We start from the raw sequence: 26,284 nt of genomic DNA, 5'->3' as shown, positions 1-26,284 counted from the left end.
AAAAAACACTTTGAAATCAGATTTTGGTCTGCCTGAAAAACCTCTTCTTCAGTCCTCCTCAGAACACTCTGTTTTCCTCTCTGACCACGCCCTCAGAAGTGGGTGGCCTCGGCTGTCCAGCACGTTGATCTAATGTTTACATGTGGCTGAATATACACGGCTGCTCACAGATCGCTTCAACCCTCTGAATCTGATCCAGAATCTGATCCTGACGAGAGGCGCCTGCAGCAGGACCTTTCTGAAGTCGGTCACATATTTAGTTTTCTTGTTGTTTTGTCAGTATGTCGACGTGTGTCTTGGTACACAGCTACGAACATGTAGCTATGTGGCTATGCTAACTAGCGCTAGTACTTTTCCATGATAAATCAAACATCACTAGATCTTCAATCTGCAGACGTTGGAGTAAACCGACCTCTACCAGAAAGACAGCAGGACCTTTCTGAAGGATTGGTCACAGATTCTGTGTTACTTGTTGTTTTATTTGTCAGTATGTTGACGTGTTCTTGGTACACGCTACAGCTACAGCTACGACATGTAGCTATGTAGCTATGCTAACTAGCGCTAACACTTATCCATGGTAAATAAAAATCATCCACTAGATCTTCAAATCTGCAGACGTGGGGAGTAAAACCGACCTTTGTGTTTATTAAGACAGCCTACAACTAGCATGCCTCCCTCCTAAGCTCCTTGTTAGCACACACGTGTGCAGGGAATGAAAAACGGAGGAGGGGTTGAGTTGTATTTTGTACAGTCTATGGGCTGAACAAGCTCCGAGCTCTGACTTCCTGTTACAGACCGGATGGCGTTGTGACGTATGAAAAACACTGAAAACTGAAACGGCTGGTTTCAGCACACATTTACAGAAAGGTGGGAATCAGAACAGGGGCAGAATGGATTCTTTACATTCTCAGGGGTTTGTAGACATGCCAGGGACACATATTTCAGGTAGAGAACCATTAAAAAGTCCATTTTGCATGACATGTCACCTTTAAAGCTTCTGCAGATTTATGCAGAGTCTTAGGTAACTGGTTTCAGCTGAGGCTATTAAAGCAGCAAACACGCACACATTCAAAATCTCAAAATAGCTTGGCCGCAGAAACAAGCGAGGTGGTTGATCGAACGAGCCAGCTTCTGATGAAAGACTGGTCCTGGAACGCGTCCGTGCACATTGGTTTCAGTATAAACAAAGCAGCTCTTCGTGTTTGCATGTTCGATGAGAACCAGTCCGCAGGAATTTGTGTTTTTATCGTTCACCTCTTCTCCATATTTCCTGATTATCTGACAGATAACACTCAGTAGTTCTTTGGCAGTCGGCTGCATGCGTGGCTGCACATGCAAAGGAGTGACAGAGCGCCGCTCTCATCCCAACAGCTCTGTTATCACTCCCAGAATAACATGAGAAGCTCTCAGTAGAGTCGGTGGACACCAACACGTGCAGATATGTTTCTCTTCTGGAGGCTTCCTCTGCACTCCGGTGTTTTTAAACTCGGCAGAGAAACACAGAAAGATGTGGATCAGGTGTTCGTCAGTTAGTGCTCAGTTTGATGATGTCAGAGACCTGCATGTGCTCACATACTGTTCATACCAACAACAGGCTGCAGGAGCAATGCAGGTTGAGTTTCTGAAGTGCTTCTGGGAAATGTTCTCTTTGACTTCCCTGTTGTCTTTTTAGACGTTTGAATGATTTTTGCATCAACTTTGCAAACATCTGCAGAAAGAGAAGATTTCACAATATCAGTTTTTCCAATATTGTGCAGTCCAACAGGAGAGTTCACTAAAACAGTAGGTCTATAAAAGGCTGTATTATATATATATTTTAAAGAGACCCAGCATGATCAAGCATCCGGCAGCAGTAACAAGACAAAACCTGCTTTAAACCAGACTCATGGTGGACTGCTGTCAGCTAAGACAGACAAGGAGATGTAGACACAGTAACAATCAATCAAGTCTGATCTCATCTTAATCCACCATGAGCAGAGCACTTTACAGCATTTAGCAAGTTACAGTGGCAAGGACAAACTTCCTTTAACAGGCAGAAACCTCCAGCAGGACCAGACTCATGTTAGACACACATCTGCTGAGACCGTGTTGGAGAGAGGGAGAGAGGGAGATGAAGAGAGAGAGAAGATAGTGGGGAGACGATAGTAGTAGTTGTAGCAGCTGGAGTCTGGCACGTCCACAGCAGCAGAGATCCAGAGGACCTACGAGACAAGGGAGCTCAGGGACTCCAGAAAGGTCTAAGACAAGAGAGAAGAGAGGGAGACCAGAAGAAAGAAAAAGAGGAGAATAATGGTGAAGGAATGACAGAAGAAAGGATGGGATGAGAAAAGGAGACAAAGGATGAAGAAAGAAGAAATAAAAAATAATAACAATGGAATGAAAGGAAATGGGAAAATGAAAGAGAAAAAAAGTAAGAAGGAATAAGAAAAAGAAAAGAAAGAGAAAGAGAAAGAAGATGAATGACAGACCTAAAAAGGAACCTACGGGACAAGGGAGCTCAGGGACTCCAGAAAGGTCTAAGAAAGAGAGAAGAGAGGGAGACCAGAAGAAAGAAACAGAGGAGAATAAATGGTGAAGAATGACAGAAGGACAGAAAGTTAAGAAAAATTAAAGAAAGAAGAAAGAAAGAAAGGATGAATAACAGACCCCAAAAAAGGAATCTACGGCAGAGATCCAGAGGAACCTACGAGACAAGGGAGCTCAGGGACTCCAGAAAGGTCTAAGAAAAGAGAAAGAGAGGGAGACCAGAAGAAAAAAGGAGAAGAAATGGTGAAGGAATGACAGAAGGAAGGACGGGATAAGAAAGGAGACATAAAGGATGAAGAAACATGGAAAGAAGAAAGAAAGAAAGAAAGAAGAAAGAAAGAAGAAAGGATGAATAACACCCCAAAAAGGAATCTACTGCAGAGATCCGAGGAACCTACGAGACAAGGGAGCTCAGGGACTCCAGAAAGGTCTATGGTTAGTAACTTTAATGGGACAGGAAGAGTTAAAGTGAGAGACAGGCAGAGAGAGGAAGAGGGAAAGACAGGCTCCCAGTGTCAGTCTAAGCCTATAGCAGCATAACTAAGACCTGGTCCAAGCCTGATCCAGCTCTAACTATAAGCTTTATCAAAAAGGAAAGTTTGAAGCCTACTCTTAAAAGTAGAGAGGTGTCTGCCTCCCGACCCTGACTGGTAGATGATTCCAAAGGAGAGGGGCCTGATAACTGAAGGCTCGACCTCCCATACTACTTGGAGGTTGTTGTGTGGTTTAAGATCAGGTCAGTAAATTTAGATGAAGGTGTGACCCGCTCCTATCCGACTGACTCGGTGACTTAGTGACTAAATAAGGACGCCTCAGTCGGTCAGGACCTCGAGGAAGGTCAACAGATCGGCGTTCCTCTCGGAGATGTCACGTGAACCCCTCCTCAGCTCTCAGCCCGACTCTGTTTCTGTCGGTCAGTAGAGCAAGGCGGGATTACCATGGTAGGATTAGACACTGTAGGCAGGTGATTACACACACATGCAGAGAGACACACACACAGAGAGACACACACAGAGACACACACAGAAGCTGAAGTAACTGTATACCTGGTCATGCTGTCTGGTTGACTAAGCAGGTAGGATAACAGCTCTGTATGTCTTCTATACGTGGAGAGCTTTGAGAGGAGAGTTTAGTGTGTCAGTGCAGGCGGAGCGTGAAGACGCTTTCCACTCCTGGAGGGAGATTTAACTTGGCGCCAAAGCTGCTGAAACATCTAAGCAATGAGACATATTTTTCAAAATTAGGGTCGTCACAATAATACAATTTCAACTTTGATGTAATATTAGCCAAAATGAAAAGATATCAATACCACGGCATCAAATAATGAACTCCTGGGGTCCAAAACGAAGTCATCTGATTGTTTTTAACACACAACCTGCACACAGAGCTGCTATAGAAATATCACAATTAAAGACACACTAAGTGATTTTCTTACAAGTTATGTGTGGACCCAAAATGTAGACTTGTAATCCAGAAGAGGTGTTGGTGGTTTGTGTCTCTCTCTGCAACAGATACAAAAGCATGTTGTGTTCCCACCAGATGGTCTGCATGAGACAACAGCATGTTCCAGTGCTGTGTTGTGTTTCAGAGAGACACGGCGTGACTTTACTGCATGTAAACAAAACCCGGCACCTTCCTGCAAGTTTGAGCAGACGTGTGGGACTGTTTTTCTTTTTAGAGTTTAGCTGCATGAAACAATCAGAAACATCTTATTCCTGCGTCACTCGACTATCACTGCTCTCTCTCTCTCTCTTTTGGTTGTGGAAATTCATGTTTAAAATATGACTGTAAATCTATTTTAAAACAAAAAGTAGCTGCGAAAAAAAGGAAAAATTGCTCAGTTTTTTTCTGAATTAAGGAGATAATTTTCTCAGAATTATGAGAAACATTTTTCAGGAAAAAAATATTTAAAAGAAACATTTTTTTCAGATTTGATAAAATGCGGCGCCTCTATTTCCTTATATGGGCGCCCATCCTGTGTTTTAAGCATTTGTCCAATCGTATCTTCAGCCATCATCTTTTACACATGAAGCATGTTATCCCAAAGCGTCAACCGTCAGTCTTAAAATATGAAGCTAATGCAGAAGTGCTAAAACTGCAGTTCCTCAAGCGTCCACTGGGGGCTGCAGAAACACCAGAAACCACATCAGAATCAAAAATACTTTCTTTATCACAGGGAGGGAAATCCAGTTATTACAGTTGCTCTATACACAATAAATTATACAACTACAATAATAAGCTCTGTAGAAAATGAATCCATGGTTGAAGTCCCGGAAATCAGGAAGAGGGCCCTCTGGTGGTCTGTCTGGAGTCTGGCTATGGCAGCGTTGAGAACGTTGGACGTCGTAGTCTGGTTGGCAGAGGGGGGGATTTAAACAGCTACCAGTATGACATGTGAGATCTCCCTGTGCAGATAATATGGTGGGAGGCCCACAGCGCTCTCGGTGCTATACCGGTCTACCCGGACGGTCTGGAAGCCGTCAATGGAGACGTTGTGGTCGGGAATATCCTGATGCAGCCACGTTTCAGTGAAGCACAACATTCTCCATTCCTGAAACTCTGTCTGACTCCTGGCTAGTCCTGTTAGCTCGTCCATCTTATTATCCAGAGATCTCACGTTGCCCATGATGAGAGAGGAGAGACACGGCTTCGATCTCCTCTCCATAAACCCCTGTCTTCTTATACCACCTCCCTCGTAGCTCTATGCCTCCTCTGCTCTAAGCGTCCTAAATCTCCAGAGTTCTGCAGGAACATCCAGCTGGGTGAAATATTTTATAACTCTTTATTATTAAAGATATTAAATGTACAAGTTTTGCCCAAATAAGGGCGTGGCTGACTTGATTGACAGGCGGGAACACTGTAGCTGTTAGCAAAAAGGCTAAAGGCCTGCCTCTTTACCAATCACTGGCTTGGACGATATCGGGTTGACTTCAGCATTTCCAATATGGCACCCACCGACGATCGGCTTTCAAAACGCAATTCAGAAGCAGATGGGTGACATCACTGAGACTACGTCCATTTTTCATACAGTCTATGGTCAAACCTGATCTGCTGACTTTAGAGAAACTCTGCAACGTCCTGCAGATCAGAATAAAACACAGCAGAGACCTAATGCTTCAGAGCAACATCCACAAACATTAATGATACCATGTCACTTAAAAAACTGCATGTTTGTGCACACGGTCCACAAAACTCTGAGTGAACTGAAGCCGAATCAAAGACCTGATTGGATCCTTCACACAGCATTCCTTCTTCTCTTCCTGAGAGCACACGGCGGTGTCCTCGGCAGCTGTCTGAGGGAAACCCTCTGGACACCGTCGCTGACCCTTGTGGGTCTCTCGGGACCCTTATTTAGCCACCGCCGCTCTGAGTCGACCCTGGTTCTCAGTCTGGTGGTTTCAGCTCTGCCTGCAGTAAAACTGCTGCTGAGGTATTTTGTCTGCGAGTGAGTGAGACATTCTTGGCAGCCACAACAAATCCTGACAGAATTGAAGGTTTAGGCGAGACGTGGAGGGAACGGGGGAGAGGAGAACAGACTGAAACATCAGCAGAGAGAGAGAGAGGGAGAGAGGATGATCAGAGCGACCTTCAGTGACTTCAACTTCTTATCTTAGAAAACAAACACAACAGGAAGGAAGACAAGAGCCCTGTTATTATATTCTCACCAGGAGAGTTATGATAGCTCCTTCATACAGCAGCAGGTGTGCTCTTCAGTTTAGGGCTCACTGTTTGATCTGATTTCACATGATAAGGCTTCAGCTTGCATCGCCATGAAAAGCGACTCTTTGCTGTGTTTATTCTTCTTCCTGCACCGTCAGTCGGACGTGAGACATTGCTATGTTTTGGGATTAATGCTGAGACATGTCCTTGGTTGGATTCTTTCAAAATCTACTGAATCGTGCTCGTATCTCCGAAGAGTCCGTCCCATGACGGTCCTTTGAACCCATCAGCTGTTATCTTAACACCATTATGTGAGTGGAAAAGGCTCATCTTTTGGGGTTTCCATGTTGCCACAAATATCTGGAAAACTTCCTCTCCTTCCCCTTTTACTATATCTTCTTTCCTTCCTCTGACCAGTCATTGTTCAAGTCAGACATGCAACTCCAGTAGCAGCTGAGACTACGTTGAGGTTTGATTGTGATTTGAAGATAGCTGTTTATGGAGATTAACAGCACCTGCAATCCGCTGCGGTCCGCAGCTCTCTCATTCGTCAACACCCACTGGTTGCGTTTTCAGTGCACAGCATGGAGCAGGACCTCTGGACAGCTGGAGTCATGTGACCGAGGTTTTCCCGCTGTAATCACTGAAATCAAGGATCCTCCTCCTCGTCTCCTCATCCATGTTGTCTTTCTGGTCCTCTGAAAACCTCTGACCTGTTGATTCCAGGCCTGGCTCCGCTCATCATGACTTTGGTTTGTTGTTAGAAGAAAAGAAAAAAAATAGAAGTCTTGTGTATCTGATCCGGATGGCTCCAACCTGCCGGATCAGAGACGCAGCTGGAACGTAACTGAGCGGATCCAGTGGAAGTTAACACATTGACTAGAATAGAGACCTATCAGATCTAGTGCTGTGACGGATCAGAGACGGATCTGGTGGAATTTGTCCGTTACTTCTGTCATGAGTTGATGTTTAGTTTAGTGTTCTCCTTGTGTTTCATGCCTTGGTTCCTCCCTGTGTTTGTTCTGTGTTCTAAGTTATCCTAGGTCTTCCTTGTGTTTAGTTTCTGTCACGTTGGGGGGAAAGACTGAAGGAGGACCCAAGTGCAACAAAAGGCAACACACGAAAGACAGAAAGATCCAACCAAGAATGGACCTAGCAGACTTTTCTTTGTTGTCTTTAAGAGGACAAGAAAACAACCTTCAAAATACTTGGAGGACAGGTTGACCTTTACTGATGCATTCAAGGAAGTTTTGAAATCGAAAGAGCGTGAGCGGATTCATCGCTTGAGTTGAAATGTTTGATCTGGAACAGATTGTTAGCTGCACGGAGATCAAGAGATTGTTGATGAAGCAGGGTGTCATTACAGCCTGATTTTGCTCTCCATACACGCAGTTTCTCGTGCGTACACTAAAGCTAACACTAGGGATGCCCCGATCCGATCCTGGTATCGGATATCAGCTAGATCGGACTCAAAAAGCTAGATCTGATATCGGTGACAAAGGGCCGATATATAGTGCCGATCCATATGGCAGATCTATTCATCTCAGTTCTATGCTTTTCTGTGTTTACAACAGCCATGTGCGTCTCCTACGTCATCAGCGCCGGCCGGTCTGTGCATGTTTGCCCGGTGGAGCATGATGGAGGATAACTACAGAGGCTCTGCAGTTTAGCTGCATGTCTCACTTCTCATGCTAACAACTCCGCCTGAAACCTGCAACATGTGCAGCGCTAATGTTTAACGGATGGCGGTCACTCTGAAAAATATAATGGAAGCCTGAAGCAGGAAGTTTACATCAGCTGTAGCCGACTGCAAAGGATTCAAAGTGTGAAAAACACACGGACAGGTTATTGGATTTAATTGTTCTGGATCCTTGAAATGAAGGGATTCCAGCCTCTGGTTTAGCACTTGGAACCCAGGTACAGTTCGCCATCAAGTCAGAAAAGCCTGAAGTTGCCAAAACATGATTCTATCCTCACATTAAAGAATAGAGATTGTTAAATCAAAACCAGGATCAGATCAGCTAGTATCGGTATCAGCAGATATCAAAGCCCAGGTATCGATATCGGGACCTAAAAAGTTGGATCGGTGCATCCCTAGCTAAAACCAGGACACTTCCCACGGTCCTTTGCGTACAGATCTTTTTGTTTTGAATCTGTGAAAAGACTTCCACCTCTCATGGAAACAAACATCAACTTCTACCTTGGATGAGATTTTAGTGATTTGTTTCTCTACATGAGATAACAAGAGTTGTGTTCACTTTTCCTGCAGAACTCAAAAGCAGCGTCTTCTTGTTGAGCACTTCTTTTCGGGGGCAAAGCTGCTCCTCTGCCTGCAGCAGCTGATTGATTATGTAATGTAAGGCTGATTCATGCAGCAGCTCTGACCTCAGGTTACATCTGAGACCAGCATCAGCTGCTCCAGTCCTCTGCTCATTCAATTAAAGAAGCAGGAAAGCCCTGCTGGACCGGAGAGCTCAGTCCAACTTTCTCCCTCTTTTGTCCCTGAACCCCTCACACCCGCCCCGTCCTCTGTCTCTGCCGGTCCACCGGAGGGCGGATTATACGGCTTTAACCCCTTAACACCGCGGCATTAGCCTCTTAGCTCAACACCGCCGAAGCTGTTAGCATGGCCTCTGCTTCACAGCTTGAGGGGCCGACAGGTTTACTGGCTGCAGGGATTTAGCACCGCGTGATGAAATACTGCAGGTGAGCGGCCGAATGCCTCCGCTGAACAACAAACAGAGAGGCGGGGAGAGACGGAAGGAGCTGAAATAGACCGCACTCCGGGAGCTTTATTGATCCCTACAGGAACAAAGGGCCGGGCTTTACACCAAAGTGGATCTGAGACATGAACTGAAGCTCACACAGTAATTTTAAGATGAGCAAAGCTGCGTTTTGGGGACTGAATTCATTAAGTGGTTATATAAGAGACATTAAGTGACAGTAGATTTGAGGCAGTGGGTTGCTGCTGGGTTCGATCCTGTTGTGTGTGGAATTGAAGGCATTCATATTATAATGTAATCTTTCCAAAAGCTCATCTTATGCAAGAGGTTTTCACTCGTATTAATCTTCCAGAGATCCCAGCGTGGAGACCGGCCTCGTGTATAAATCTGCCCGGACTTGTAGGGAATCAAATCTCTTGTTCCTCCTGTTCACTCACTCTGACATTTTATTACGTCGCTGTAAACGCTTGTCGACTTATTCCTACAATTTCACGTTGGTATTTGAGTTCAGGCAGAGTGTTTCAGCTTATTAACCCGGCGCTGGTTCAGTGTGACCTCATGAACTCAGACTCTGATGGATCTGAAGTGGAAGTCTTTTGGTTCTTCATAGCTGGAGTCGTGCGGACACATCAGTTTGAAGGGCTTTGATTGCATGCAGAAAAACAGTGAACAAGAAAGAAGCAGACTGCAGTTATGTAAAGATGAGCTCTGTTTCCGCTCCAGCTGCTTCAGAGTGTAGCTTTGCATGTTCTCCTCATGCATGCGTGGGTTCCCTCTGAGCGCCCGGCCTAACAGGTGTGCTCGTTAGCTTAATTGGTGTCTCGCATATGTGTGTATCTGTTAGTTTGCCTCTGTATGACAGATTACCTAGGGTGTACCTTGCTTCTCACCCAATGCAGCTGGGATTGACTCCAACATTTAGAAATTTTGTAGGCAAATTTTCTTTTTTTGGGTGGTGGAGACCAAATCAGAGGAAAAAATGAAGTATCTAGTTGGATATATCATCAAATGGACGAACCCGTGTCTGGTCTGTCTCCGATCCGTCACAGCGCCAGATCTGATAGGTTTCTATTCTAGTCAATGTGTTAACTTCCACTGGATCCGCTCCGTTGCGTTCCGGCTGTGTCAGAGTGTAGCTTTGCATGTTCTCCTCATGCATACGTGGGTTCCCTCTGAGCACTCAGCCTCACAGGCGTGCTCGTTAGCTTAATTGGTGTCTCTTAATTGCATGTGTGTGTATGTGTGTCTGTTAGTTTGTCTCTGTATGACAGGTTGCCCAGGGTGCATCTCGCTTCTCACCCAATGACCGCTGGGATTATTGGCTCCAACGTTTTGAAATTTTGGAGTCAAATATTTTTTTTTGGGTGGTGGAGACCAAATCAGAGGTAAAAGTGAAGTATCTTGTTTGATATATATCGATCAATGGACAAATCCATGTCCGTCCGTCTCCGATACGTCACAGCGCCAGATCTGTTCGGTTTCTATTCTAGTCAATGTGTTAACTTCCACTGGATCCGCTCCGTTGCGCTCCGGCTGCTTCAGACTGTAGCTTTGCATGTTCTCCTCATGCATGCTGGGTTCCCTCTGAGCACTCAGCCTCACAGACGTGCTCGTTAGCTTAATTGGTGTCTCTAAATTGCTCGCATGTGTGTGTGTATCTGTTAGTTGTCTCTGTATGACAGATTACCTAGGTGTGCTTGCTTCTCACCCAATGACAGCTGGATTGACTCCAACATTTAGAAATTTTGGAGTCAAAATTTTTTTTGGAGGTGGAGACCAAATCAGAGGTAAAGTGAAGTATCTAGTTGGATATGTATCGATCAAATGGACGAATCCGTGTCCGGTCCATTTCCAATCTATCACAGCTGATGGATCTGATAGGTTTCTATTCTAGTCATGTGTTAACTTCCACTGGATGCGCTCCGTTGCGCTCCGGCTGATTCAGAGTGTAGCTTTGCATGTTTAAAAGAAGTGAAGTAAAGTGGACGGAATACTTTGGATACCAACCATACGCCGTCCAACGAGAGCAATCAACCGCCAACAACCCTGTCACCCTCCCTCAGGATAAACATGCTGTCTAGTCATTGTGTTAACTTCCACTGGATCCGTTCCGGCTGCGTCTCTGATCCGGCAGGTCGGAGTCCTCCGGATCAGATACACAAGACTTCTATTTTTGCCTGATGCCGGCACGACGCATCAATCTCAACAGAGCAGATGGAGCGGACAGGAAGTCAGGTTTCACCAAAAACAAATGAAAACATCCGGTTAATTTTCAGAATAAAACACTCTGTGTTATCACCAGATCGTATTTCACTTAACACAACAACAAACCAAAGTCATGATGACGGAGCCAGGCCTGGAGTCAACAGGTCAAGGTTTTCAGAGGACCAGAAAGACAACATGGATGAGGAGAGAGGAGGAGGAGAATCCTTGATTCAGTGATTACAGCGGGGGAAACCTCGGTCACATGACTCCAGCTGTCCGGCGGTCCTGCTCTGGACCGCAGTGGATCTGGTGGAATTTACAGTGAACCTGAGACTCACCAGATCATATGAACCATTTCAACATTTCTGAAGAAACTACAGATTCTGCAGTTTAATGATGTCATGTTTTAAGTGGGCGAGAAAGTCGAGTTCATTTCAAACGGGTGAAATTCAAACTGCAGCATGGTTTCATCATGAGCTCAGAGAACGAGCTGCAGCAGGATGAAATCCATCACAGCTGCACACCAGCAGCCTCTGTGTGTTTGTGTTTTTTTCCTGTGTTTCCTTCTGTTTGTGTCGTGTTTGCGTTCAGCCTGAGAGAAACAGCATCTGTCCTCCTGTGAAAACCCAGAGACGCCAAAATAACCGCAGTCCGTCAGCTGTCGGCTGCTTTTTTTACACATCTCAGAGCTGCTGCTGTTCTTCAGGGGGGAATTTACACAGAATAATCTGACGTTTGTGTATTTACGGCTGAGACTGTTAGAAACAAGCTGTGTTGACAAGTGCCGCTGACCTTTGACCTCTGGCTGTAATCTCTCCTCAGCACCACCTGGATTAAAAACATTTAAATACGTCAGATTCTCGTCTTTCTGTCTTAATCCTTGTTTGTTTTCATCAACAGCCCTCAGAGTACAGCTCATATCACACTCTCCTTTTTATGACACAACTTTTACATCCATCTGTGCTTCTTTTGAGTTTAAAAAAGGCTTATCTTTATTAAAATGAATCATCTCTTTAAATTTAAACTCATTTCTCTCTGCGTTAAGTTTCTGTTCCCAAGATTCCCACGCTGTGCAGTGAAATACCTGACAGGTTTAGAGCTAATGCTCCAGTAATAGCTCTGTCTCCCTCATTAAGGTCATCTCTTTAGATTATTGGCACGAGATGTGTTTTTGTTTAAGTGTTGGTTTAACGCCTCGGTGAAACTCAGATAATCATGTTTTTATGTGTATTAACTCCACTGTTGTCCTCTGTGTTCTCTGCAGGCCAGTTACCCTACATGGGAGGACTTTGTGACCAAAGGGGCCAAGCTGCAGTCACAGCTCAGGTAAAACAACACTCCTAACACACACACACATCTTGCAACAGAGCTGTGCGCTTATCAGAATATTCCCACGTCAGTGATGGAGCACCACCACAAGAGAACCCTATTGTAACCTGAGTGTCATGTGAGACTCGTATTAAAGTAGCTGAGGTCATCACCTGTAAGTGGAAAACATCTGATGTGCATGGTGTCAAGGGCTAACAAGACCCAACATCAAGACCGGATCAGATCCAGTCCCATCTTCCAGACAGGACTCAGTCTGATCTCATCTTAATCCACCATGAGCAGAGCACTTTGCAGCATTTAGCAAGTTACAGTGGCAAGACAAACTTCCTTTAACAGGCAGAAACCTCCAGCAGGACCAGACTCATGTATAACACACATCTGCTGAGACCGTGTTTGGAGAGAGGGATAGAGGGAGATGAAGAGAGAGAGAGATGATAGTGGGGAGGACGGATAGTAGTAGTTGTAGCAGCTGGAGTCTGGACACGTCCACAGCAGCAGAGATCCAGAGAACCTACGAGACAGGGAGCTCAGGGACTCCAGAAAGGTCTAAGAAAAGAGAGAAGAGAGGGACCAGAAGAAAAAAAAGAGGAGAAGAATGGTGAAGGATGACAGAAGGAAAGGACGGATGAGAAAAGACATAAAAAGAAAAAGCATGAAAAAGAGAAAGAAAAAAAGAAGAATGCAATATAAGGAAATACTAGAGAATGAAATAGAGAAGAAAGACGGAAGGATAAAAAAGAAAAAAGAGAAAGATAACAGAAAGAAAGAAGAGAAAGACAGACAGTAAGGAAGAGAAAGAAACAAAGAATGAAGAATTGAATTAGAGAAAAGGGAAAATAAAACAGAGAGAAAGAAGAATAAATGAAATGAAAAAGGAAAGAATGACAGAAGAATGAAATAATTGAATTAAAAGAAAGAAGAAGAAAAAGAGAAAGAAAGAAGAAAGAAAGTAAAAAACAAAGAAAGAAAAGGATGATAACAGACCCAAAAAAGGAATCTACAGCAGAGATCCAGAGGAACCTACGAGACAAGGGAGCTCAGGACTCCAGAAAGTCTAAGAAGAGAAGAGGGAGACCAGAAGAAAGAAAGAGGAGAAAAATGGTGAAGGAATGACATAAGGAAAGGAACATAAAGGATGAAGATCATGGAAAGAAAGAAAGAAAGAAAGAAAGAAACAAGAAGAAAGAAAGAAAGAAAGAAAGGATGATAACAGACCCCAAAGGAATCTACAGCAGAGATCCAGAGATCTACGAGACAAGGGAGCTCAGGGACTCCAGAAAGGTCTATGGTTAGTAACTTTAATGGACAGGAAGAGTTAAAGTGAGACAGGCAGAGAGGGAGAGAGGGAAAGACAGGATCCCAGTGTGTCAGTCTAAGCCTATAGCAGCATAACTAAACCTTGTCTAGCCTGATTTTGACCTGAAAGTGTTAGAAAGTGGAAAAAGCTTTTCAAACATTTTGTGTGTGCTGAATTTGACATGAATACTGCGTATGTTTCCGACTCTGACACTGCTCCCTCACACACACACACACACACACACACCCACACACACACACCACGCACACACACCCCGCAGCGTTTAGCTCTGTATAATAACAGTGTAATGGCTTTGTATCCCTGTAGACCAGTTTACTTTGATAAGAATCATTCTGCCTGCTGCAGCCAGTCACAGCCCATTATCCCTGCCAGTCAGCCTGCTTCAACACACACACACACACACACACACACACACACACACACACACACACACACACACACACATGCACACAAATAGGACATCCACACAGTTTAATGTAGCTGCTGTGGATAATTAGCACACAAGGAGCTTTGACACAGACTGTTAACTTTACATTTGTTTGTTTATTGAACCGCAATAAAAAAAATCAAGAGTCCTTTAAGAGATGAAATTTAGACTCAGACGAGTCCCTGATAGTTTATCAAAGTGAATTAAATCAGGTGTGTTTAGTTCATTCAGCAGCATCACATCACAAGCATAGTTTTCTAGATTTAAGTCCAAATCTCCACAAAGAATATTTCATTACTCTGGTTTTTTTCTGGAAGTGTTTAATAATTTATTCCAGAAAAGCTTGAAAGGCTGAGAGGAGAAGAGGAAGTATTTTAAAGACTTCAACATGCAGACAAACGCATGAAGTCCTCAGTGTGATCTGGATCCTGCAGGACGTACAGGGAGCAGTCACGTTTTGAATACAGGATCGACTTTCAGATCGTTGTTTGAATCTCCTCTCCTTCTATGCACCAAATAAAGCTTCACTTGAAGTCAAATTAAACCCCCATCAATAAATAATAACCTGTTTTAAAGGATCAATAGCTCAGCGTGTAAAGTGCATCAGGAGGAGTTAGCAGAGAGAGTGTTCTTGTCCACATTCGGGTGATCGTGCAGAGAGCGATGTGATGATGTCAGCTCTTGGTGGATCTCACTATCTCAATAAAGCACTCGTGAAAACACAGGAAAATACGGCTTCATCGATGAGTTCTGGACTTCTCTTTGTCGTGTGCTGCCTTTAGATAACAATGTGGCGCCGATACATCCAACCACAACTTATTTAAAGACCAACCGGCAAAGACACTTTGACAATGTAGCCAAGAAGATGAAATGAAAATTAAACAAAAGCAGTTTAAGAAACAGATTTTTTCATGTTTGTTCTGGCAAACAGAAAGGAAATATTTTAAACTAATATTATTAAGAAAAGGACGCTTTAAGAAGAAAATATTTTGACTGAAATAACATTAAAGGTGACATATCATGCAAAATCCACTTTTTAATGGTTCTCTACCTGAAATATGTGTCCCTGTCTACAAACCCCCTGAAAATGAAAAGAATCCATTCTGCCCCTGTTCTGATTTCTCCACCTTTCTGTAAATGTGTGCTGAAACCAGCCGTTTCAGTTTTCAGTGTTTTTCATACGTCACAACGCCATCCGGTCTGTAACAGGAAGTCAGAGCTTGGAGCTTGTTCAGCCCATAGACTGTATAAAATACAACTCAACCCCTCCTCCGTTTTTCATTCCCTGCACACGTGTGCTAACAAGGAGCTTAGGAGGGAGTGTGGAGGCATGCTAGTTGTAGGCTGTCTTAATAAACACAAAGGTCGGTTTTACTCCCCACGTCTGCAGATTTGAAGATCTAGTGGATGATTTTTATTTTTTCATGGAAAAGTGCTAGCGCTAGTTAGCATAGCTACATAGCTACATGTCGTAGCTGTAGCTGTAGCTGTGTACCAAGACACACGTCGACTTACTGACAAATAAAACAACAAGAAACACAGAATCTGTGACCAATCCTTCAGAAAGGTCCTGCTGCCTTTCTGGTAGAGGTCGGTTTTACTCCCCACGTCTGCAGATTTGAAGATCTAGTGGATGATTTTTATTTATCATGGATAGTGCTAGCGCTAGTTAGCATAGCCACATAGCTACATGTTATTGTAGCTGTGTACCAAGACACACGTCGACATACTGATAAATAAAACAACAAGAAACACTAAATCTGTGACCAATGGTTCAGAAAGGTCCTGCTGCAGGCGCCTCTCCGTCAGGATCAGATTCTGGATCAGATTCAGAGGGTTGAAGTAACGTGATCTCTGAGCAGCCGTGTATATTCAGCCAACATGTAAACATTAGATCAACATGCTGGAGAGCCGAGGCCACATCCACTTCCTGATGGGGCGTGGTCAGAGAGAAAACAGACTGTTCTGAGGGGGGCTGAAGAAGAGGGTTTTTCAGGCAGACCAAAATCTGATTTCAAAGTGTTTTTTTGAGCATAAACTTTAAAGACATGTTTTGGGGACCTCTTAGACCAATATATGTTGATGACAAAAGCATGATATGTCACCTTTAACTGATAACGCGCAAAAGGCGAAAAAAGGAGCGCACTCAATCAATAAAATCCCTTCATTTGCACGACCATACAAAGACTACAAAGAGGTAAAAACGCCGGGACACTAAATGCCATTTAAATTACTTATTGCCCGGCTTTCTTGCTGATGTTACGGTTGTGTAAGATGCTTGATTCTGATTGGTCTAAACCCCTTGACTACAGTTATTAACTTTCACTAACATGAGCAACGCCAGAGGCAAACTGATCAGACGTCATGTTGGAAAAACCATAGACCGTAAGGTGAGGTAAAACCGTTAGCTTCCCTTTTAAAACAATGCTGCTAAAACATTAGCTTTGGTTAGCATGCTAAATCAGCAGGCTACGGACGTTTTCATCCTGGAACGATCACTGACAAGGAAACACTGGGACTATTTTTGAAAACTGTTTATAAATCATTTAAATCAATAAAATCATCTTTAGTCAATATTTTATAACAACGTGTTTGTATCTGAAGTTCGTAGCCGGATAATACGCGGATCATGTATGGTTAGCAGGTAGTTATGGGAAATCAAAGTAGCATGCCGACCAGTAACAGATGGGTTTGGACCAAGCGGCAGCCTCAGGTCTTGAGTAGAGAAGCTGTACTGTTAAAAACTGCAGTTCATCGAGCGTCCACTAGAGGCTGGCTGCAGGAGCACCAGAAACCACATACACACCCATTCAAAGAGGCAATCTTAACAGCAGAAATTAACAAGCTCTCTACACAACGCTAACTGACTTTGATGAGATGTGACATTAAGTGTGTGTGTGTGTGTGTTGTGTGTGTGTGTGTTTGTGTGTGTGTGTGTGTGGTGTGTGTGTGTGTGGTGTGTGGTGTGTGTAACCTCAGTGGAAATTCTCTTTCACATTGACAGACACACACAGGCTTCTGACAGCCGTGTCATCTGATCTCTAGTTTTCAGAGGTAATGAGTGTGTGTATTTTGTGTGTGTGTGTGTGTGTGTGAGTGAGATAATGGGACACACACACACACACAGACAGACAATAGGTCCATTGACGGTGATGATGTGTGTGTGTCAGGTCTCCAGTTGCTCTCCTAACACTGGGCTTTGAGGGCGACCGTCCTCCTCGGTCTTTTATTTCTTTATGATTTGTCGTTTTCTTCTGAACATGGAGATTTTTCATGTTTTGTTTGTTTTGTTCAGACTGACTGGTTGTAAACAAACAACCGTCACATGACTGACAGGCTGCTTCTGTTTCTCCTGCAGGAGCCGAGTCGGCAAATTAGATTGAGTTGATTTAATTTGAGTTTATTATAACTAATGTGGCCGTGTTCCTTCTCTCTGACGTTCAATAAAGAAGACACAGACGCATTGAGCCGATCATCTCATCCGATCATTTACGTCTGCTGTCACTGAACTCAATTTGCAGCTGAAGGCTAACGAACATTCAGCGTTCGCTTTAACGTGTTTACATAATGAGGAAATACTAAATGGGACATTGATGTAGAACTCACATGAGCACCGCCAGACACATTATAGAATAAAGCTCTATGCACCCTACGGTAACTCTCCAGGGTTCAAAAAGACGAACACATAAACCAAACACAGGACAGTCTGTTAGCATTAGCATTAGCATCCTCGTGGTTAGTGGCAGCTACCGTTCTCTATACCGGCATGTCGCTCTGAGGCTGCCGTCGTGAAACACCCACTGTCTCGGGAGAGTTGCGTTCAGGGCAGCCTCTGATTTAAAGGTGACATATCACGCTTTTTTCATCAATATATATTGGTCTAAGAGGTCCCCAAAACATGTCTTTAAAGTTTATGCTCAAAAAAACACTTTGAAATCAGATTTTGGTCTGCCTGAAAAACCCTCTTTTTCAGTCCTCCTCAGAACAGTCTGTTTTCTCTCTGACCACGCCCCCTCAGGAAGTGGATGTGGCCTCGGCTCTCTAGCACGTTGATCTAATGTTTACATGTTGGCTGAATATACACGGCTGCTCACAGACCCGCGTTACTTCAACCCTCTGAATCTGATCCAGAATCTGATCCTGACGGAGAGGCGCCTGCAGCAGGACCTTTCTGAAGGATTGGTCACAGATTTAGTGTTTCTTGTGTTGTTTTATTTATCAGTATGTAGACGTGTGTCTTGGTACACAGCTACGAACATGTAGCTATGTGGCTATGCTAACTAGCGCTAGCACTTATCCATAAATAAAATCATCCTCTAGATCTTCAAATCTGCAGACGTGGGGAGTAAAACCGACCTCTACCAGAAAGGCAGCAGGACCTTTCTGAAGGATTGGTCACAGATTTAGTGTTTCTTGTTGTTTTATTTGTCAGTATGTCGACGTGTGTCTTGGTACACAGCTACAGCTACGAACATGTAGCTATGTGGCTATGCTAACTAGCGCTAGCACTTAAACATGATAAATAAAAATCATCCACTAGATCTTCAAATCTGCAGACGTGGGGAGTAAAACCGACCTTTGTGTTTATTAAGACAGCCTACAACTAGCATGCCTCCCTCCTGAGCTCCTTGTTAGCACACATGTGTGCAGGGAATGAAAAACGGAGGAGGGGTTGAGTTGTATTTTATACAGTCTATGGGCTGAACAAGCTCCGAGCTCTGACTCCGTGACAGACCGGATATTGTTGTTACGTAACAAAAACACTGAAGTCTGAAACGGCTGGTTTCAGCACACATTTACAGAAAGGTGGAGAAATCAGAACAGGGGCAGAATAGATTTTTCATTCTCGGGGGGTTTGTAGACAGGGACACATATTTCAGGTAGAGAACCATTAAAAGTCAATTTTGCATGATATGTCACCTTTAAGAGTGCTGTAATGAAGCACACCAGTTTGGTGGGTCTCACGGCCAAAGTCCACCAGATCCGTGTCCAGTCCGTCACACCACCGGATCTGATAGGTTTCTATTCTAGTCAATGTGTTAACTTCCACTGGATCCGCTCTGTTGCGTTCCGGCTGGGATTGGCTCCAACGTCTAGAATTTTTTGAGTCAATTTTGTTTTTGGGTGGTGGAGATCAAATCAGAGGTAAAAGTGAAGTTTCTAGTTGGAAACATATCGATCAAACGAACGGATCCGTGTCCGTACACTTGCGTTTCGACCGGAGGAACCAGGGTCTAAATTTAGTTCAGGGAAGATAATCTCCCGCCTGAAAAGCCCCTGCTAGGGGGGTAGTACTTTTCAAAGGTCTAGGGACTCTCAGTTGAACGTAACGGTGTTTGTGAAGTTGTTGAAACAGAGGGAGTTCCTGGGAATGCAAACTAGTTTAGTTTTTTTATTAAGATTTCAAAATATTATTTAATTTTTCTTTTGTCTCCATACGTCACTGGCCTGATTTGCACAATCTACCCGGGACTTCAGCCCGCGGTCGAATGGCAGACAACAATGGGGGCACAGGAACCTTTTAGTTCAGGGGAAAGTAGTTCTGGGGGCTAAAAGACCGCAGAACTCTTGGTCGAATTGCACCTATTAGCTGTAGAGAGACAGGAAACATGGGCAGTAGAGAGCGGGGGAAAGACATGCAGTAGATGTTTGACCTGCCGGGAGTTGAGCCGGCGACCTCTGCGACGAGGACTAAAGCATCTATACGTGGGACGCTTAGACCACTAGGCCCCCAGCGCCCCTCAATAATTGTTTCTTTAACTAAAACATTTCACCCTGATTTCTTTGAACATCCAAATGCATACTTTAATGCATCTTTGAAAAATGCAAACACCTGTTTCATCACGTCGTCTTGACACCTACCCTCCAGCAGCGGTCTCAGGATTTCGATATAAAAAGCAGAATTCATCAATCTTGTTGCTGATGGTTTTGTTTGCTTTTGTAACTCAGATAGAGATGTCAATATTCGTTTCAGTGGGTTTTATTACAAGCCAAAAATTGCTCACTGGAGCTTTAATATCTCTGAATCACACTTCATATTCGTAACGCACATCGCCTGTTCCCTGATACTTTGGAGACTGATTATAAACGTGTGTTTGACACTAAAGTAACATCATTTCTCTGTCTCTGCACACACTCATTGATTGAGTTGATATATGTTGTGTTGTTCTTCTTCGATTCAGGACGACCATCATGGTGACCGGAGCAGCTTCCTGGATGCGTTTCAGAAGGTGGCAGACATGGCGACCGGGACCAGAGGTAAACAAACAAACACATTTGAATACACCTACACACGAAAAACACACGGAGGTACATGTGGAGCGACAGGGAAGCATTTGTTCTTGTCTGAGAGCCAGAGTCTCCAAAAGGAACATTATTCTGAGATTAGCCTTTTCTGGATGTGTGTGTGTGTGTATGTGTGTGTGTGTGTGTGTGTGTGTGTGTTTGACATCATGTAAGAGAGCTGAGGGAAATGTTCTCCCCCTCGATCTGTCTGTTCTTTCCTTCCTCCTTGCAGCCGGATCTTTCACTGTGTCTCTTTTTTATTATAAATAGTGAGATCATGAGGGAGCTAATTATCTCCATTTACTCCCTCTGGATCTGACTGTGTGTGTGTGTGTGTATGTGTGTGTGTGTGTGTGTGTGTAATATTGTATGATGTAGAAACCATTAAGGATTGTGCTACCGAAGGATTAAATAGGCCTGGAAAATTACTCCGCCAATTTTCAATTCATTTTTCTTTTCTTCCTGCCTTCCCTCGCCTTGTTTTGTGCTTCCTCCCTCTCTCTCTCTCTCCTCTCTCTCTCTCTCTCTCTCTCTCTCTCTCTCTCTCTCTCTCTCTCTCTCTCTCTCTCTCTCTCTCTCTCTCTCTCTCTCTTTCTCTCTCTCTCTCTCTCATGTGCAGCTGTCTTGTTTAAAGCTGGATCAAGTTTCTCACATTCACACAAACAAGCTTCATAGTGGAGGAGGGAAGGAGGGGAGGAGGGGTCTTAGTTAGAGCTGGTCTTTGAGAACATGTTTCACCATCTCTATGGATGACCCTTATCGCAGTGACACCAGGAAGTACGCTGACTCACTGACCATTGAACCTTTAAAACACTGCGCGAGTAGAGACAGAGATAGAAGTTACCAACTCTTGTAAAGATGGACGACACGTCTCCACCTCCTCCTTTTTGCACAAAATTGAAGCCAACATCCCTTAATGACAGGCGCAGACATATGGCACGTTAGGAACCAGAGTCTGTGCAGTAGAGATCAGCTGGTTGAGCCTTGGTATTGATGCCCCGCCCCATTTACCCATAAAACATCAGAGCTGGGAGCTGGTCCAGTCCTCCGGTGGGTCCAGTCCTCAGCATCACAGACTCTGTGTTGGTTTGAAGCAGACTCTCACGGTTGTGGAAAGTTCAATGACTTGTGTTAGTGTGTGTTATGTTTCCTCTCACCGTTCCTCCTCTAGTCTGATAATCCGGTGCTGCAGGAGCCTCATTGGTCCACACATCTGTCAATCATGATGTCACCCCCTCTTTTTATAGCTTTAAATAACTCATTCAAATTAAAGGTTTGGAGGATGAAGGAGGCGGGCTTTATGATCTTTACTGCAGCCAGTCAGCAGGGGGAGCTCCGATCTTTTTGGCTTCATCTGCCAGGAGTTGTCCGGCAAAATTGATCCGGTCGAACCAGACGTGATGTTTGTAACGTGGTGCCGACTTCACTTATGACCAACACTGTAACTCAGGTTCCCACGCCTCCTGGAAAAACTGGAAAACCTGGAAAACAGTTGACCAGTTTTCCAGTCCTGGAAAACACCTGAAAAATGGGAGAAAAAGTAAATGTCCTGGAAAATCACAGATTGTCCTGGAAAATGATTCCAACATGACCGTGTGCGACCTCACAAGGTTAAAAAACACATCCCCATTCAACATTTGTAGCCATTTCTGTCATTCAGATCTATTTAGGTCAATTTATGCACTGATCCTCTATTATTATTATTATTCCTTTATGTCAGTAAGGCAGCTTCCAGATTCCTTTGCTGGCTCTTTTGTTTTTTTCTTGGCTAATTTTATATTTTTTGAGAAAAGAAAAAGCTGAGATGAGAGTTGCCCATCATTGTTACTTGGTTGCACTAATAAAGTGAAGTGCTGTACATCTGTGGTTGCATTTTCTATAATCAATTTGCCATCATTTTAAGCATGTAAGAGATGATTTCATGGATAGCTATAGACTGCACGTCTTCAATGTAGACTTCCACTGAGAGGAACATATTAGACTATTCAGGAACTAAATTAGGAACTCATTTTAGACTGTCACACCAGCTTGATCATCACTGAAAATGTCCTGGAAAATGATCTCTGGAAAAGAGTGGGAACCCTGGTAACTGAAGAAACAGTGTTTGAGAAAATCACTGCGACTGTCGCTGATGTTTTCTTCTTCTTTTGCTATTCAACCCTAGGACACTAACGCTAAAATTAGTAACACATCTCTAACGCTGGGTGTTTTTTTACCTGATATAACATACCCAATAAAAAGTACTTGTCATCCAAATATTTCAAAATATGACAACACATGACAAATTAGAGTAGTGTTCCTTTATTTTCAACTGTGCCATGTCTAACAAATAATAAAAAAAATTACATTGGGGGACCCGATAAAACGCTCCAAATTACTGAAAAATTTGCAATTCGAAACCAAAATTCCCATCCATCCATTTTCTTCCTTATCCGGGGTCGGGTCGCGGGGTTAGCAGTCCAAGCAATTGACCCAGACATCCCTCTCCCCGACACTTTCCAGCTCCTCCTGGGGAATCCCGAGGCTTCCCAGACCAGCGGGATATAATCCCTCCACCGCGTTCTGGGTCTACCCCGGGCCTTCTCCCAGTTGGACGTGCCTGGAACACCTCTAAAGGGAGGCGTCCGGGAGGCATCCTTATCAGATGCCCGAACCACCTCAGCTTTTTTAAAAAAAAGAAAAAGATGATTGGGGCGCTGGTGGACTAGTGGTCTAAGCGCCCCACATACAGAGGCTACAGTCCTTGTCGCAGGGGTCTTCGGTTCCATTCCCGGCCAGTCAACCATTTCCTGCATGTCTTCCCCCGCTCTCTACTCCCCACAATATCCTGTCTCTCTTCAGCTGTCCTGTCAAATAAAACAAAAAGGCCAAAAATATAACTTAAATTTTTTTTTTTTTTTAAATGATGAAACTACAAATATGGTGTTGGTTCCACCCAATCCTGGGACATTTGAGACTTCCCTGGCACAGTTTTCTTGACACACAATAGCTGCAGGAGAGAGATACTAAAGAGGGTGACAATCACCCGAACATGTACCTGTAGGAAAAAGCGTGTTTTGGAGGGAAACACCCACGCCTTCAAATACAATGCTGAAGCTACCCAGGGAACCATGACACTCAGACAAACGCAACATAATGAAAATGTAGATGTGTTTGCTCTGAAAATCACCCGGCGATAGTGTTCTAGGGTTAATGGTAAATGGATTTGTACTTATATAGCGCTTTTCTAGTCTTTCTGACCACTCAAAGCGCTTTTACACTACTCATCACATTCACCCATTCATACCCATTCACTCACTGATGGTAGAGGCTTCTACAGTAAGGGACCATCAGTGTTAGCTGATGTCATTCGTTCACATTCACACACCTCTGAACAACAGAGGGAGCAATTCGGGGTTCAGTGTCTTGCTCAAGGACACTTCGGCATGTGACTGCCGGAGCTGGGATCGAACCGCCAACCTTCCGATTGATAGACTACTGACTCTACCCACTGAGCCACAGCCGACCCTGCAGTTAGCATTCTTCATCTGTTTGCTAATGCGGTTAGCAAACAGCTTTAAGACGCTCTATAGCCACCGTCTGGCGGGAATACCGTATTACAACCAGACACCGGTCAAATGATGAAAAATTGTACTTTTAAAATGAGAAAATATTCAAAGTAACTCTTCGATTTTTACAAAGAATGAATATTCAAATATTCAAATATTCAAAAATCATTGCCCATCCCTACTTTCTGCCTTCTTTCACCTCCGCAACATGGCCCGCCTCCGTCCCACTCTCTCCAAATCCGCTGCTGAAACCCTAATTCATGCTTTTATCTCCTCACGACTCGACTACTGTAACAGCCTCCTGTATGGTCTTCCCTCCTCCCATCTACAAAACTACAATAAGTACAGAACTCTGCTGCCCGGCTACTCACCCACTCCCGCTCCAGACCACATCACCCCTGTCCTTCAACAGCTCCACTGGCTCCCCGTAAAACAGCGCGTCCATTTCAAGATCCTGCCACACGTACAAATCCCTCAATAACCTGGCCCCCCCATACCTCACTGACCTTCTCCAGTACTACCACCCTCCCGCCGCCTCCGATCCTCTGACTCCAACCTCCTCACTCCCATTACTAAATCCAAGCGCCGTACCTTGGGGGACCGGCCTTTGCCATAGCCGCCCCACCCTCGGAACTCTCTCCCCCCACACATCCGTGCTTCTGACTCACTTCATTCATTTAAGAAACAGTTAAAAACTTACCTTTTCAAACAGGCATTCCCCACACATTCATTTTCCCTTGTCGTCTGCTTGTCTTATATGTCTTTATTTGTATTATTTTTGTCTCTCTTGTAAAGCGTCTTTGAGTTATTTAAAAGCGCTATATAAAACTTAGGTATGAAATATGGACGTAGTATCCGTGACGTCACCATCTGTTCCTGGGCGCTGTTTTGAAGCCAATCGACGGCGCAGCCATATTGGAAATGCTGAACTCAATCAGGCAGAGTGTGACGTCAAGAGGCGGAGTTTGAGCCTCCTAGCCAACAGCTATGTGTTCTGTCCGGGAGTCACGTCTGTCATGTCCTTATATGGGCAAAAACATAGTTTAGACCGGAGGTTGCCGCTTGGTTGGAATTTAAATTTCCATTTAAATGAGTCTGAAATGAGCCGCTTAGATCTCATCCCTGACTAATGTCACCTCTCTATATGGCGATGGATCAATTCCCTTCCTCTTGTCACATGATCAGTGAGTCACACTCGTTCGTTTACACATAACTTCTGTCGACAAGTATTGACAAGGTGTATTGAGTGTCTGAAGTAATCACAATTGATAGCATAGAATACAATATATAGGATTTAACCAACTCTATCACAGAGAGATGAGAGATAAGTTGCACTACCAATCATTCAAGACTTAATCTGTGTTGCTCCTCCTTTTTAAATGTTCTCTGTTATAAGAGTTCACATCCTCTAATGGGTCCTCATGTTCAGTTTCTGGATCCTGGCTGCAGAGATTTGTCCCCATAGACCGCAGCAGCATCACTGAGGTCCAGCTCTGATGTTGGGCTACATGCTCTGGCTTCATTTTGGCATTCCTCTTCACTCCTGAGGTGTTAGTGGGTTGATTTCAGGGCTCTCTGTCAGCCAATCAGCTTCTCCAAACTCTGTGCATTCACTCTGAAACATCCCTGTCAGTATTTTTTACTCAAGGTCTGCTTCAAACAGACACAGAGCCGTCCTCTCCTGTGAGCACAGAATCAGTATTGACTCCCAATGATTCAGACTGCAGGCTCTAACACACGCAGGATGTGGACAGGGACTACCCGTGTGTGCAGAGCTGCTTGGTCTGTGTATTCCATCTGTGTTAAGCCATTCAGCTGCTGCTGCTGCGGTTATGTAACGCAGAAGTCGGTTGGTATTTTGAGGAAATCCAGAAGCACGTGGGTGTGTGTGTGCGGGAGGTGAATCACGGCCGCTCCCCCTGTGGAAGTCTCTGCAGACCTGCTCCATCACGTCTCAGTGTTCATGTTTGTTTATCAGAAAAGGCACATACACACAAACACCTACAAACACACAACACACACTCACTGTGCACACTGAATTCATTTCATGGTCCTGCAGGTTCAAACTGAAGCAGACTGCAGGTAAACAGCAGCAGCACAACTTCCTGACATCACATGAAGCATGTTGTGTCCTCTGCAAAGCATCATGTTATCTGAAGGTAGCATCATGGATCTCACATGACAGGAAAGTTCAGCTGCAGGAGAACGTTTCCACAATGTACAGCTTAACAGCGTTGGGTTTTCTTTCTGTAACGACATGGAC

General features: G+C 44.2%; 1 protein-coding gene across 1 annotated transcript in view; it reads left to right on the top strand.

Moving 5' to 3' along the window:
* Nucleotides 1-12,313: 12,313 nt before the first annotated feature.
* The window catches only part of LOC117808941 (protein MTSS 2-like), a 35,814-nt gene continuing 21,843 nt past the window's right edge, over nucleotides 12,314-26,284 (top strand). The window contains exons 1-2 of the mRNA XM_034678611.1: nucleotides 12,314-12,440; nucleotides 20,371-20,446. Of these exons, the coding sequence (XP_034534502.1) occupies nucleotides 12,330-12,440; nucleotides 20,371-20,446 (187 nt within the window). The 5' untranslated portion in view covers nucleotides 12,314-12,329. The remainder of the gene's footprint in view (nucleotides 12,441-20,370; nucleotides 20,447-26,284) is intronic.

This window comes from Notolabrus celidotus, unplaced genomic scaffold, assembly GCF_009762535.1.
Source record: "Notolabrus celidotus isolate fNotCel1 unplaced genomic scaffold, fNotCel1.pri scaffold_186_arrow_ctg1, whole genome shotgun sequence".
Lineage (NCBI taxonomy): Eukaryota > Metazoa > Chordata > Actinopteri > Labriformes > Labridae > Notolabrus > Notolabrus celidotus.
This window is presented reverse-complemented; position numbering and strand designations above follow the sequence as displayed.